This window comes from Copadichromis virginalis, linkage group LG13, assembly GCF_057382275.1.
Source record: "Copadichromis virginalis isolate Kocher_CV1m ecotype Utaka linkage group LG13, C_Virginalis_male_GT1.1, whole genome shotgun sequence".
Taxonomy (NCBI): Eukaryota; Metazoa; Chordata; class Actinopteri; order Cichliformes; family Cichlidae; genus Copadichromis; species Copadichromis virginalis.
This window is the reverse complement of record NC_140630.1, coordinates 22,126,654-22,138,561: the sequence shown is the minus strand read 5'-3', so window position 1 is coordinate 22,138,561 and position 11,908 is coordinate 22,126,654. Positions and strand designations below refer to the sequence as shown.

The window sequence follows — 11,908 nt, the reverse complement described above, 5'->3', positions numbered from 1 at the left end:
GTATTGACTGATTAGTTGCCATATTCTTTGAGATAATGCTTTGTTAGCAAACCTAAACCTAAATATACTATATGGTATTGAAGAGCCAGTATTGTTTATGTGACACTTCATCACAGGTGTGGTTGAACTTTTAAAGAGATTTTTACAGTTTTCTGGCACATGGTCAGTGAAAGTATAGTAGCAAATTATTAGGATCTTCAAGAAGATATGGGAAAACTCTTAGCAAAATAGAAAGAGGACATTAGAACATTGAATATTGTACATAACATGTTGTTTCTGACCAGGGTTCCTTTAAAATGCATTCACGTTATTTTCAGTGCTTAAGATATGAGCTAATTTGGATTTTTTTTATACTTTCAGGTTAAATGGTAGTCTTTTCTAAAACTCATGATATTACACCATCATACTGTATCAATACATTTGTATAAAAAGTCATCAGCACCCAACGAATCCACTGTAGCCCTTTAAAATAAAGATAAAGTTTTGTAGCCCAAAAGAACAAAAAAATCAATGATATTTAATTCCCAATGACACAAGATCAAAATATAAATATATATTTGCCATTTTGGGGATTTTTAGCTGATCAGAATGGTCATTTTCTGTGGACTGGTTGTTATTTCAGCTCTAATAATCTAAGAACATCTACTTATAAATGTACTTAGTGTAAATGATCAGTGAAAAGTTTATTAAAATATATTTTTAACAGTATTTCCCCCCAAATAGCATTTTCTAAAAACCTGAACAAGCAGTTTTGTGTTTTTCCCCATTGTTGAATTTTGTTTGGTGCGACTGAAGAAAAGCTGCCAGCAGAGAGCACCATTCACCACAAATAAGCAGCAAACACTGGAGCCACGTTGATAACAAGAGACTTCATTCTAAAATTCATCAACAGATAAATATACAGCTGGAACATGATTTTAAACATCAAACGTACAGCACACTATAATGGAAATGATATTCAGTGACAGTAGTATACTCAGAACAAAACCCCAAATAACGATGCGATTAAAGGTGACAAACATAAAAACAAAGTATAATCATCACAGTTAAACTTTACCAAAAAAAAAAAGAAAAAAAAAGTCAAGTGTTGGTTTCTCTGCATTAATACATAGCAACAGTTTAACAGATGCAGAGGGAAGGCGTGGATGTGTACAGTATACGCTGTATTACCAGTGGAAGTAAATGGTGTCAGAAGATCTATACAGCACATTTTAGAGCGAAGCAATCATAGTGATCAATAAAGTGACGATAAAGTTTTAGTTCTTTGGCATTGCACGTTTAAATCTGACTGGTCTACTAAAGAAATTACCAAAAGGTACTTTATACTTATATACTGCATATCTATTTTAATGTAAATCTTGTCACCCAATGCTGATTGTTAAAGCTTTTGACTCTTAAATTGAATTTTTTTTGGAGCATAATTGAAGTTTTTGGTTTTTTTTTTAAAGATTACATGAATTTATCTGTTTGTTCAGCTAGATAGGGTTGCAAATGTGCAAAGTACAGACACACAAAACTTTGCAGTTAACATCAAAACAAAGTTCAAAAATGGGTAGGGTATGACCTATGAGTACTGAGCAACAGGTGCCAGAAGTAGGGGGACCAAGGCACCAGCGATTCCCATATTACCACATTTTAATTTTCTCACTGTTTATATATTTGTGGGGAGCTTTAATACTGAATTTGCTAATGTCTTATTTCAATCACAATTAAATCTAGTATTTAAAAGAACCGACAAGCCTGCAGGGGGGAAAAAAGTTTTAGCAGAGAGGAGCTGTGGGTTCATATGGTGGCGGATTTTTCAGGGCACTGACATCCCTCAACCCTGGCTTAAAAGTAACTTTTCCCAGGAGCCCCAAAGAGCTTGTATACTGTATGTGTAGTGATTGAGTGCAGCATATTCTCACCTATTTTTAGGGCATTACTCATACCACGACAGTCTTTCATCTGGCTGTGTAGAGCAACAGTATCTCATATTTCACACTATAATCCAATGGCTGATAACATAACAGTAAACTTAAAAATGGAATGCTCCGGTAAAGTCTGAGAAGGTTTTGGAAATAAATCGTGATCAGGTATTTCAAGAACAATAGTTAATCCTTTTCTGCTGTATTTCAGTGAGAATTTACAAGACATTCAGCTAAACTATGTTCACTTGAGCCTGGGAGGTTTGGCCGTCCATTATAAAAGTCTCCTTGCATACCTGAGCAGTTTTTGCTCCTACCAAAAGCAGCTTTACGTCAGATTTGCTTGACTATACATTCCACTTTCAAAACTCATGGTATTTTGAAACATTTTAAAGAATAAAGATTTAAGTTTAATCTATGAAATAATAGCTTTTGTATATTATCATCTACCAGCGAATCAGCTGAAAGCCAGACCAGAACAAAAGGAATGATCTTTTAACCATCTTTTGCATTTTAGGCATGGTTAACAATGGAAACATGAAAAAAGCGGTCATCATGAAGACAGAGAGAGCCCTCACAGTGTGTCACAAATGGAAACACTAGTGCATTGCGTTGGGACAGGGTGCGGGTACTGTAGCATAGAATTAGCTCTGGCTGATTAGAAATGTGAGGGGATGGACAATCAGATGTGTAAAACAGATTTTCATCAGCCAGCAATAGTACAGAAAAGATACAATCTTTCACTCCCAGCATCTGGGATGAACTGAATATACAAATGATTCCAATCATGTACTCTACTGGACATATCTTTGGCACAAAAAGTAAATCTAAGGGGCCAAGGCATTCATTCTTATCAAACATCAGTGCTTTTAAGAAAACATACCGTAGATATAGTATGTTTATAATGGCATTCAAAACCCCAACTCTTTTCAAAGCTCACTTTTACACAATATGGCTTAAAGTATATGTATAAAAATAAATTTGCTATGTAACACAGCCCTGAGGGTTTTCTTGTCCACCAGTATTCATGCCGTCTCCACATCCCTGTACGGATGTGAGCCTCCATCAACAGCTCTGCTCTGCTGGCTGGGTGATACCTCCTTTGAGATTAGCTGAATTCCACAGCAAGTGTCCGCTGGCAAGCCACCTTGTCACCTCAGAAGCCTGTTTCCTGGACTCCCTCCCTCCTCCCCCCAAAAATATTAAGTCTCCAAAAAATATGGAGAATATTCTCCTCTTCCACATATGGAAGACTGAAGGGCCCAATGCCACAGGGGGCGGCTGGGCTGAGAGACCCTGTGCTATTGGATCTTTCGCAACCGAATCCCTAATCTCACTGGCTCCTCTGGGACTCCCGTTGTAAGTCTCAGTGGTCCTTATCCATCCAGTCCCAGCTTTCATCGCTGTCCTTTCTGTTCTTTTCAGCCTCAATGATCTCTCTGTAACGTCGACGGAAGAATCCCATCTGTCAAAGAGTGAGAGGAGTAAGAATTTAAGTTAATAAGCTGCATCTGTGGTTGTATCTGACTTGCAAAAGAAAATATTCATTTCAGTCAGCAATTACAGATCACATTCACTTTACATTGCTGCATAACATTTTCAGACACATACCAGAACTTTTTAGCATATACCTTTTCTCTCCAGAGATTGTCATTTTTCAAGCAAAACATAACATAGGTAATTCATAGCTGTGACCTAGAGTTACACCACTAGCTGATTTTATCGCTCCATATTAGCTTATCACGTACATATATTTTGGTACAGGCAAATATGTCTCAAATATAACATTTTTGTCATATCTGATACCCTTGCTTCCTCTCTGAGCAGAGAGGTGTGAAGATAACACTAATTTTTGTACTGTAAATACGTTTCCTGCTACTTTGACCTGCTAAGGCCGTTAAGCTAGGTATTATATTCTCCTGTGAAAGAAATATACCTGCTTAAGATACAATTTTACATTTCAGTTTTAACATGAAATAAATAAAAACATGTGTCTTAAAGTTGCTTTTAGATGACATGACGAGTGTCAGGTTAGCTTTTTCCTCTTGTTTTTAGTTTTTGCGTTAAGCTCACGCTGCTGATTTGTTAGCTTAGCGCAAAGTGTTGCTCAGTGTTGCTCTTTTTTTTAAAAAGGTAGTAACAGTTATATATTTGTTATGAATACATTTCAGGAATCTTTTTTTTTTTTAAACACTAGCTAGTTATTTTGCAGCTGTTTTTCAGTATCACCCTAAAAAAAGTATTTTGGCTGTAGCAGGAGAGGTTTGTGAGTGTGGACGCATGACACTGAGACAAACTGCAGCAGCCTTTTTTTAATGCTAGAAAATCAGGATTTGCGCAACACCATTGTCTTGCTTATCTGCTGGATTTGGTTTGACATATTACGTAATAGCAATGCAATTCACTGGCTAACTCTCAGGAGTGTCATTGGATGGGTGGCCAATTGGACAATTTATTTAGAACGGCTCTTTCTTTGAGCAGCACTTTTACAGAAATTACATAATTTTTGTTAAGCTAACAACTCAGACCTTGAGTTCACTGTGATGGATTATATATCTAAGTTACAGAAATGTGCAAGTTAATATTTTCTCCCACAGTGAAACAGATGGAAAATAATGAATCTATGAGGTGTGCAATTTATTTCAAATATAATGGATTGAAATATGGCCAACAGCAATGTAAGTAAAACCACATGAAACCACCACCAAGGTTTGACAAAACTCAAGCATTTACCTTACTGAAACATTTCTTTAGGAATGTAATACTGACTACCCATTTAAATTTCATGAAAGTATAAGATTCATTTACCAAGTGTAGTATGTATGAGATATGACAATGTGGTAAGACCAGTAGATTCTTGGTGTGTATCTAATCAAAGCAGCCACACTGGCTTGCTGCCTCTCTCCCTACGACTCCATTCATTTATCTGTATTTGGCTGCTGAAGTTTATTGATACAGACCTGTGCTCTCCTCAGGCATTTCCTGAAGAGAGCAATACAGGACATGTGCCGCTCTTGTAAGTGGGGTTTATTTTGGCTGGGTCTGAGGAACTGGGGATCGGGGGTGGGGGTTCAACATTTCAAGGCTTAGTTGTGGTATTCCCAGTGAAAGATGAAGCAGTGAAAAAGGAATGGAGTTTTCTGCTAAAGGGGCCTCTGGACAGCAGTGTAATTGCCATTCCCCCCTCTTTAGATTTTTCTTTCATGTGAGTGGTGTGGTGTTAATTATTGTCCACTGTGTGATTTGTCCTTTTCATGGACAATACAGAGTGGACAATACTGCGCTGGCATTCAAGTGGAGTGTTGTGACCAGTGCTGTAAGCTGAAAAGTCTCGATCTGTGTTTATGAGTTGGTTTACCTTCCAAAGCAGCACAGCTAACAGCAAAAAGATGAGGATTCCCACCAGCAAACTGATGGCGATGATCCAGCCGACTACGTAACCCCTTGGCTCCTGACTGTGGAGAGCCTCAAACACCAGCTAAAACACAACAACATCACAGTGAGTCACACTAAAATGCAACACACACAATGTACATTAAGTCATGTGCTGCTAATGATGCAATCCAGTGCAAAGCAGCAAGAGAGACACATCTGATTTCAGAGTGCTTTGGTTCCATGGTTTGATTCAAAGGACCAATGTTTAAAGCAAAAAAAAAAAAAAAAAAAAAAAATGCTTTCAAATAACAGGAAACTAGTACGAAGGCATTTTTCAGGACATAGATATTGGTTATACAAACAGGAAGCACAAGTCAGACTTAAATTAGATTCTAGGTTCATGGAGTGACCTTTGGTCCACATGGAACAAACATTATGAGCAGGTTTATTAATTTGTAACAGCTGATGCTCTCAAACATATCTGCAGTCATAAGTGAGCATTTTTGTACATCTCAGTTAGTCAGTCCTCTTTGGTCCAGACTAAATTATTTTGATAACCATACGATGGAGAACCATGACATTTATTGAGGATGTGATGAACCCAAGACTTTTAATGTAAGCAAAAAACCCCAAACAAACAAACATAAACAACTGATAAGATTCACATGAGCCTGTAAGGAACATTTCCATGCTAACGAGCTAAACTAAGATAGTGACTTTGATATATGATGGTAACGTTAAGCATCAGCAAGTATTTGTCTTATTAATCAGAGCAGATAAAAACAATGCATCATCTACTCCCTTTTTGAATTTTGTGTCATGCTTTTAGACTGGCTAATTCTGAGTTATTGCTATTCAGGGAGCCTTGGCAACTCTTAGCTTGGTTCTGGTGTGATTTAGAGGTATCTGAGCTTTTTCCCATGACATGGAGGAACGCTGACCAGCTGGATAATCTGTCACTGACAACAAATTCATGCTTATTTGAACCAGTGCACTCTGGCTTAAGTACAAAACATTTGAAGTGGTCCTAAGTGACAAATTTTGTATATACTGTAATTAAGTAAACACACTGCACTTCTTTTGATTCCCTTTCTAGCAGCAGTGCTAATGTTTATTTGAATTTGTAGCAATTACCATTACATTTAAAAGGCCATATTTCTACTTTGGACAAAAGTTGATTTGAAGCTATTAGATATCTCTTTACAGGAGCCTTGTCCAACAAACTGAGCTTGACAGGTTAAATTTACACTGTATTAACAGTGTTTTGACTGAGTGAAATATTCCATTACTCTGCATCACAGCAAAGCCTGCTGTAATATTAGCATTCTGGCTTTAAATGGAAAACAGCAGACTGCCCAATTGCAAAATCGATGGGTTTATTTACTTACTAATGTTCACAAACAAAGACAAATACTGTGTGTTCACACACAGTAGGCCGACCGAGGGACGCTGTGGCTTTAATGTCCAGCGTTGCACGGGATTTAAACACAAATGTGGCATGAAACACCAACTGTGAGCCAGCCAAAAAACAAAGTGGACAAGTGAAGAACAATCTCTCTGTTGAATAGTTTCACACATTAACACGTTCCCGTTACCCCAAGCTCTGGAATGTAACTGTTGTTATGCATGCCAAGGCGTTTGCGTGCACAAAAAAGATTAAACCTCTACTGGTCATTGCTCTCTGACGCTGAGTTTCTCAATTTAACTTTGGCAGTCCCTTAATGCGAAGTTCATTTACCGCTGTCCTCATTTTCTAAATTTGTAAGTTGCACACTTTCTTGCTTTAACAGCCTTATGTGTGCATTCTTAGTAAAAAAAAAAAAACCAACATGTGGATTTATGTGGATTTGTTTTTATTTCACGGGTGATAAAAAAGTCAAGCTTGTTGTCTCGCTGACAGCCAGAAGGCTTGCTGTGAACAGCACAGCCTGGGACCACAAATTATATTTGCATCGTGTTCTCTAGCTAGCTGGGATCCTGAGGGAAAAGGTAAAAATGTTCACTAAAATTCACTGGAGTACGTTTCACTGGAATGAGCACACTTGCAAAGTGCTGAAAGAGCAGCATGGCTTGGAGACATTTATACCAGGTCTGAATTTTCCGAGCACAACTGGAGCTCAGGGTCAGCAGGCCTGCAACCCAATCAGTGCTGTAATCTTTTCCAGGATCCCACTGCAAGCATGCTGGTTGCTAAACGCAATCAGCAAATCCGATCTGCTAGGCCATTTGATCACTCAGCGTACAACAATGGGGGGAGGGTCTGTCCTTGTGCACATCTAAGGGACCCCCAAAAGCAGCTAATAGAAATACCACTACACAGTAAACCCACAATGACCAGCTGTTCCCTGCACTCATGTCATTTGTGACAGATCTGGAGCACATCAGCAATTCAAGGGAATTGTGACCGAGCTTCTAAAGATGAACATGCTTTTTGATATATTTTTGCAGGGAAAGCACACAATCCTTCACCTGTAACCTCTGGATGGGTAGAATCTCCAATAAGCATCTGACCTGTGTGACTCCTTTTGAGCACATAGGTCAGCAGCAGCAGTTCTGTTCTGCCTGCCGCTTTTGGCAAGATGAAATGTGTGACGGCTATTAATCCAAAGTGAGACAACACGGACAAAGACACAAACAGTTCACTGAAATTTGCTAAAGTTTATAGATGGTAAATGGACTGGAACTTGTAAAAAATGTTTCTACTCTGATGGCTCAAAATGCTTTCTTTTTACATTTTTAAACAAGGTTAAACAAGTCTTATTCAAACATTCACATTTTTCTATACCTAAGGTCTTTATCTAAGATTCCTGTGCACACACATCAATAGATGCATCGGGGGCAACTCTGGTTTCAGTATCTTGCTCGAGGATACTTCGAATTTGAGTAGCCAACAACCTTCTGATTGGTAGATGACATGCTTTCCCTTCTGAGCTTTTGCCAAATTTTGGATTAATATAGAGGTTTTTAGATATTCTTCACTGACATGGTCACACAGTGAGGGTAAATTCATGGCATACTCACAGAAATGTCCTCTGGCAGGCCATTCGGCACCTCCACTGTCCTGTCATTTACTTGCACGTTGCCCCGTGTGACGAACTGGATCACAGAGGAAGAATCCTGTCGGTGGACAGATTATGGACTGCTTTAAGAATCACAGCAACCTGTGAATGAATTTATTACCCTCACGGCTTGAGCCTCACCGTCTTTAAGATTTCAGTGTTGAGTAAAACTTTTATATCTATGCTCAAAGCTTCTTCTTTTAACTGTGGACCCAGGCTGCAGGAGATCGTCATACAGGCTCTTCCAGGCCGATCACAATCCTGTTAAAAAAAAGATATTTGAAAAGCAGTGAGAAAAAAGAAGGACGTGTGATAAACAGATGTTACACTGACTAAAAGAAAATAAAAACAAGAATCCTCATAGGGGGTGACTCTCAGTGACCTCTGAAAAGTCAAAGTGCAACATGAGGGCTGTATATTTACCAAGACTTTCCGTCCTGATTTGGTGAAGAAGGCAAAGATGGAGTGAAAGATGCTCTCTTTGTCCTGGGGGATGGTGCATGGTGTTGGGTTCCTATGAGGAGTGCAGTTCCCTCGACCGTTGGCCACCTGAAGCACAGTTATTTAACAGGCATGTGTGACATGGGTGCAGAAGAAAGAAAGCATTTTTGCCAAGTTTATGCTGCAGACAGGTTTGGGAGTGACATCGAAAATGTTGACGCATGTACTTTTGTCACCTAAACTGGACCTATCTCGCTATTGTTAGGAGTCTCCAGGGCTCACAGGAAGTTCTTTCCAAGAACAAGTTGGAACCCCTCCCAGACTGTTTTCCCCATATGGAGTGATTTAGAGGTGTCTGGTTTAATGCCCAGCCCCAAGACAGCATTTCCCCTTTCCTCTCTCCTCAGCTGGACCTGAAGCTCTAGAGGTGGGGATCTGCTAGAGTACCACCCAGCATGTCTGAGCTTTTATTGCAGAATTTTCCAGTGTCCTGTGTTTCTGCTGCATTTGCTGGCATGAAGAGCCATAGGCTCCACCAGCAGCTGCACTAAGTTTGGCAGGATGGGAGATTTTGTGCAGAAAAACTGCAAAAGCCTGAAGCTTTTATATATCACGAACAAATGGAAATGTGTGTAAAATGTAAGAAAACCTGACTATAAAACATAACTGCGCTACTGTCCGATGTGCCACAGGCTGCATGCTTTGTTAACAGCTTTATGATATGTGGTTCCAGGCAAGGGATGGTACGGTGTAGTAGCCAGCCCCTTCAGGTGTCCCACTCCCATTTTGTGCAAGCCGTCTGAGTCCCCTAAAGTGATTCCAGATGGCTGTAGGAGGGTGGGATACAGTCAACTCTGTCTGCCCATTCACAGTCAATACAATTAATAGTTTGAGCACCCCCATGATCTACCTGTATGAAAAGCTTTGTGCAAGGGTTAAGAAAATATTTCAACCTGAAATAACACATATACACAATACTCCTGTATTGTGTTTCTTTGTCAAAATGCAAAATGTTGTGAAACAAAATGGGCGGCCAGCTTCAATAGCAATGTCAACATTTTTGCTTCAACTTTCACTGGTCCTGTGGTGCCCCACACTAAGCATACTGCCCATGTCCTGAACAAAAACCCAGAGGTATAGCAGCTCTCAGTACATAAAAGAATGCTTTGGAGTGGATACAAACAGCTGTGCCATGAGGAGCAAAACAAGCAAGAGTGATAGGCTTTTGCTGGATAAATGAGTTAAATATGTGGCTTCCTGCAAGTTAATAAACTAATAAATAACAATTTGGTCTGGATGAATAATGTAGATGGACTGCTGCTGGCATCCACCTGTGTTTCAATGATGTGGAACATCTCAGCTCCGTTGCCAGTCAGCCGGTTGGGAATCCTGATGTCCACTCTGGAGCCAGGCAACCTGCTGGGGCCCTTGTTTATAGCCTGGAAAGACATCACACAGAAAGAAAAGACGGATAAATATACAAAGAAGCATTTTAATACATATTTTGGTATCTATTCTCTTCCTATAGTACCTGAAAAGTGAGATTGAGAGGTTGAAAGTTGCAGTCCATGTCTTCTAATTGGACAAAGCGTGAGTCTTCAATGGAGTTTCCATACACAAAGGAGGTTGGTGTAATCACACTGCAGTTCAGGAAGGTGACGAAAGATAATTTATTTAAATGACAAGAGACAAAATTATGTTCTAAAAAGTTCCATAAAAATTTTCGGTTCGAGTCGGGCTCTGCTCGACAGAAGCTTTTCCTTTATCAGCAGACATATTTGTCCAGCTTTGTTCTAAGCCTCCCTTCACATTAAAGACAGCAGCCTTATCAGATGCCAGAGTTCTGGCAGATTCGGGCTGTTTTACATCTCTCTCTCCCTCCTCTGTGAAGCAGAGCTGTGATAAAGCATTTGCAGATAAGGCTTTTCAAGTTGATATCCTCCATACTGACAAACACTCCCTCGCTTCCTGTGAGCCAACTGATGGGCAACCAGCTCAAGTCGCTGAGATAGCTTTACATTTTGCAAAACAGTGACTACACTGTTGTGGAATTCATATTTGTCTCGTTCTTACCCAGTGATAGTGGTGTCGGTCTCGTGAATCAGAGGGATGGAGATATCCAAAAAGTTGTCATTGAGATTGTGCTCGGGATTGGCGCTAAAAGAAACAAAGATCAGTGAAAGTGAATATTTCGCTTACAATTATTTGTGTAGATCAATATTTACATTTGCAGTTATATTTGAGCTTCTCACCTTTTTGCTTGAACTAAGAACTGCAACGTGTCATCTTCTCCAGAGAGCCGAGTCGTGTCAAAAATCACTGCAAAATGATACTGCAAAGACAAAAAAAACCCAGAATAATATGGGGTGTCATATTCTCAACTATGAAAAGCTTTTTAATGCGATGAAGTATGTCTGTCTGTCTGACACTGAACTATTCCCAGCAGGAGGCTGGTTACAGAGGAGGTTAAAGCACGAGTACTGCATGCAGTTAATTCTACCTTAGTTTGAGCTACCTTAGTCTGCGCTCTCATGAAAGGAAATCCCACTCGGCACTGAAGGAAGTCCAACTCGACAAGCTCACAGGAAATACCCTTCTCTTCCTGCAAAAAAGAAAGATAGACAGAAAGAGTCAGTGGATGCGATAAAGACAGACTGACTGGAGACAGAGGGGGTGACACTCACGGTGACCAAAGACACAGCGAGGAAGGAGCACTAGGCAAGACGCAGAGCAACTGGTTCTGATAGTGGAAAAAAATCGGTAGTAGCTTTTGATGTTAAAACAATGGCGACTGGTGGACATACCTGCCAGCATTTGGGGTGTAGTCAAAGATTATTATTAAAAAATATAAACAAACCGACTCAAGATTAGGTTAAACAAAGAATGCACAAAGCAGTGATGGCACACACATCTTAGCGGGTGGGTAATTGGAAAATGTCCAGGCTGCGTGTTTGGAAGCTTGTCTAAACAATATAGAGCTTCACCGGCTGCGCTGTATAAACACTCAGGCCTTGACCCTTACGAGGAGTAAGAATTCCTTTAGCGAGAGTTCACCGAGAGGCTGTCAGCTGAGCTCATGTGCTGGGAGAATGAAAGAGGGCAGAGATGCTTCACAATTATAAATCT

The 11,908-nt window shown here is 39.8% G+C and overlaps 1 protein-coding gene across 1 annotated transcript in view; it reads right to left on the bottom strand.

The window, feature by feature from the left end:
• Positions 1-849: 849 nt before the first annotated feature.
• itga9 (integrin, alpha 9) overlaps positions 850-11,908 on the bottom strand; it is a 49,494-nt gene continuing 38,435 nt past the window's right edge. The window contains exons 19-28 of the mRNA XM_085478016.1: positions 11,298-11,384; positions 11,035-11,114; positions 10,856-10,939; positions 10,314-10,422; positions 10,114-10,221; positions 8,765-8,890; positions 8,483-8,602; positions 8,304-8,399; positions 5,266-5,385; positions 850-3,372 (exon numbers count right to left, since the gene is read on the bottom strand). Coding sequence (XP_085334142.1) covers positions 3,274-3,372; positions 5,266-5,385; positions 8,304-8,399; positions 8,483-8,602; positions 8,765-8,890; positions 10,114-10,221; positions 10,314-10,422; positions 10,856-10,939; positions 11,035-11,114; positions 11,298-11,384 — 1,029 coding nt within the window. The 3' untranslated portion in view covers positions 850-3,273. The remainder of the gene's footprint in view (positions 3,373-5,265; positions 5,386-8,303; positions 8,400-8,482; positions 8,603-8,764; positions 8,891-10,113; positions 10,222-10,313; positions 10,423-10,855; positions 10,940-11,034; positions 11,115-11,297; positions 11,385-11,908) is intronic.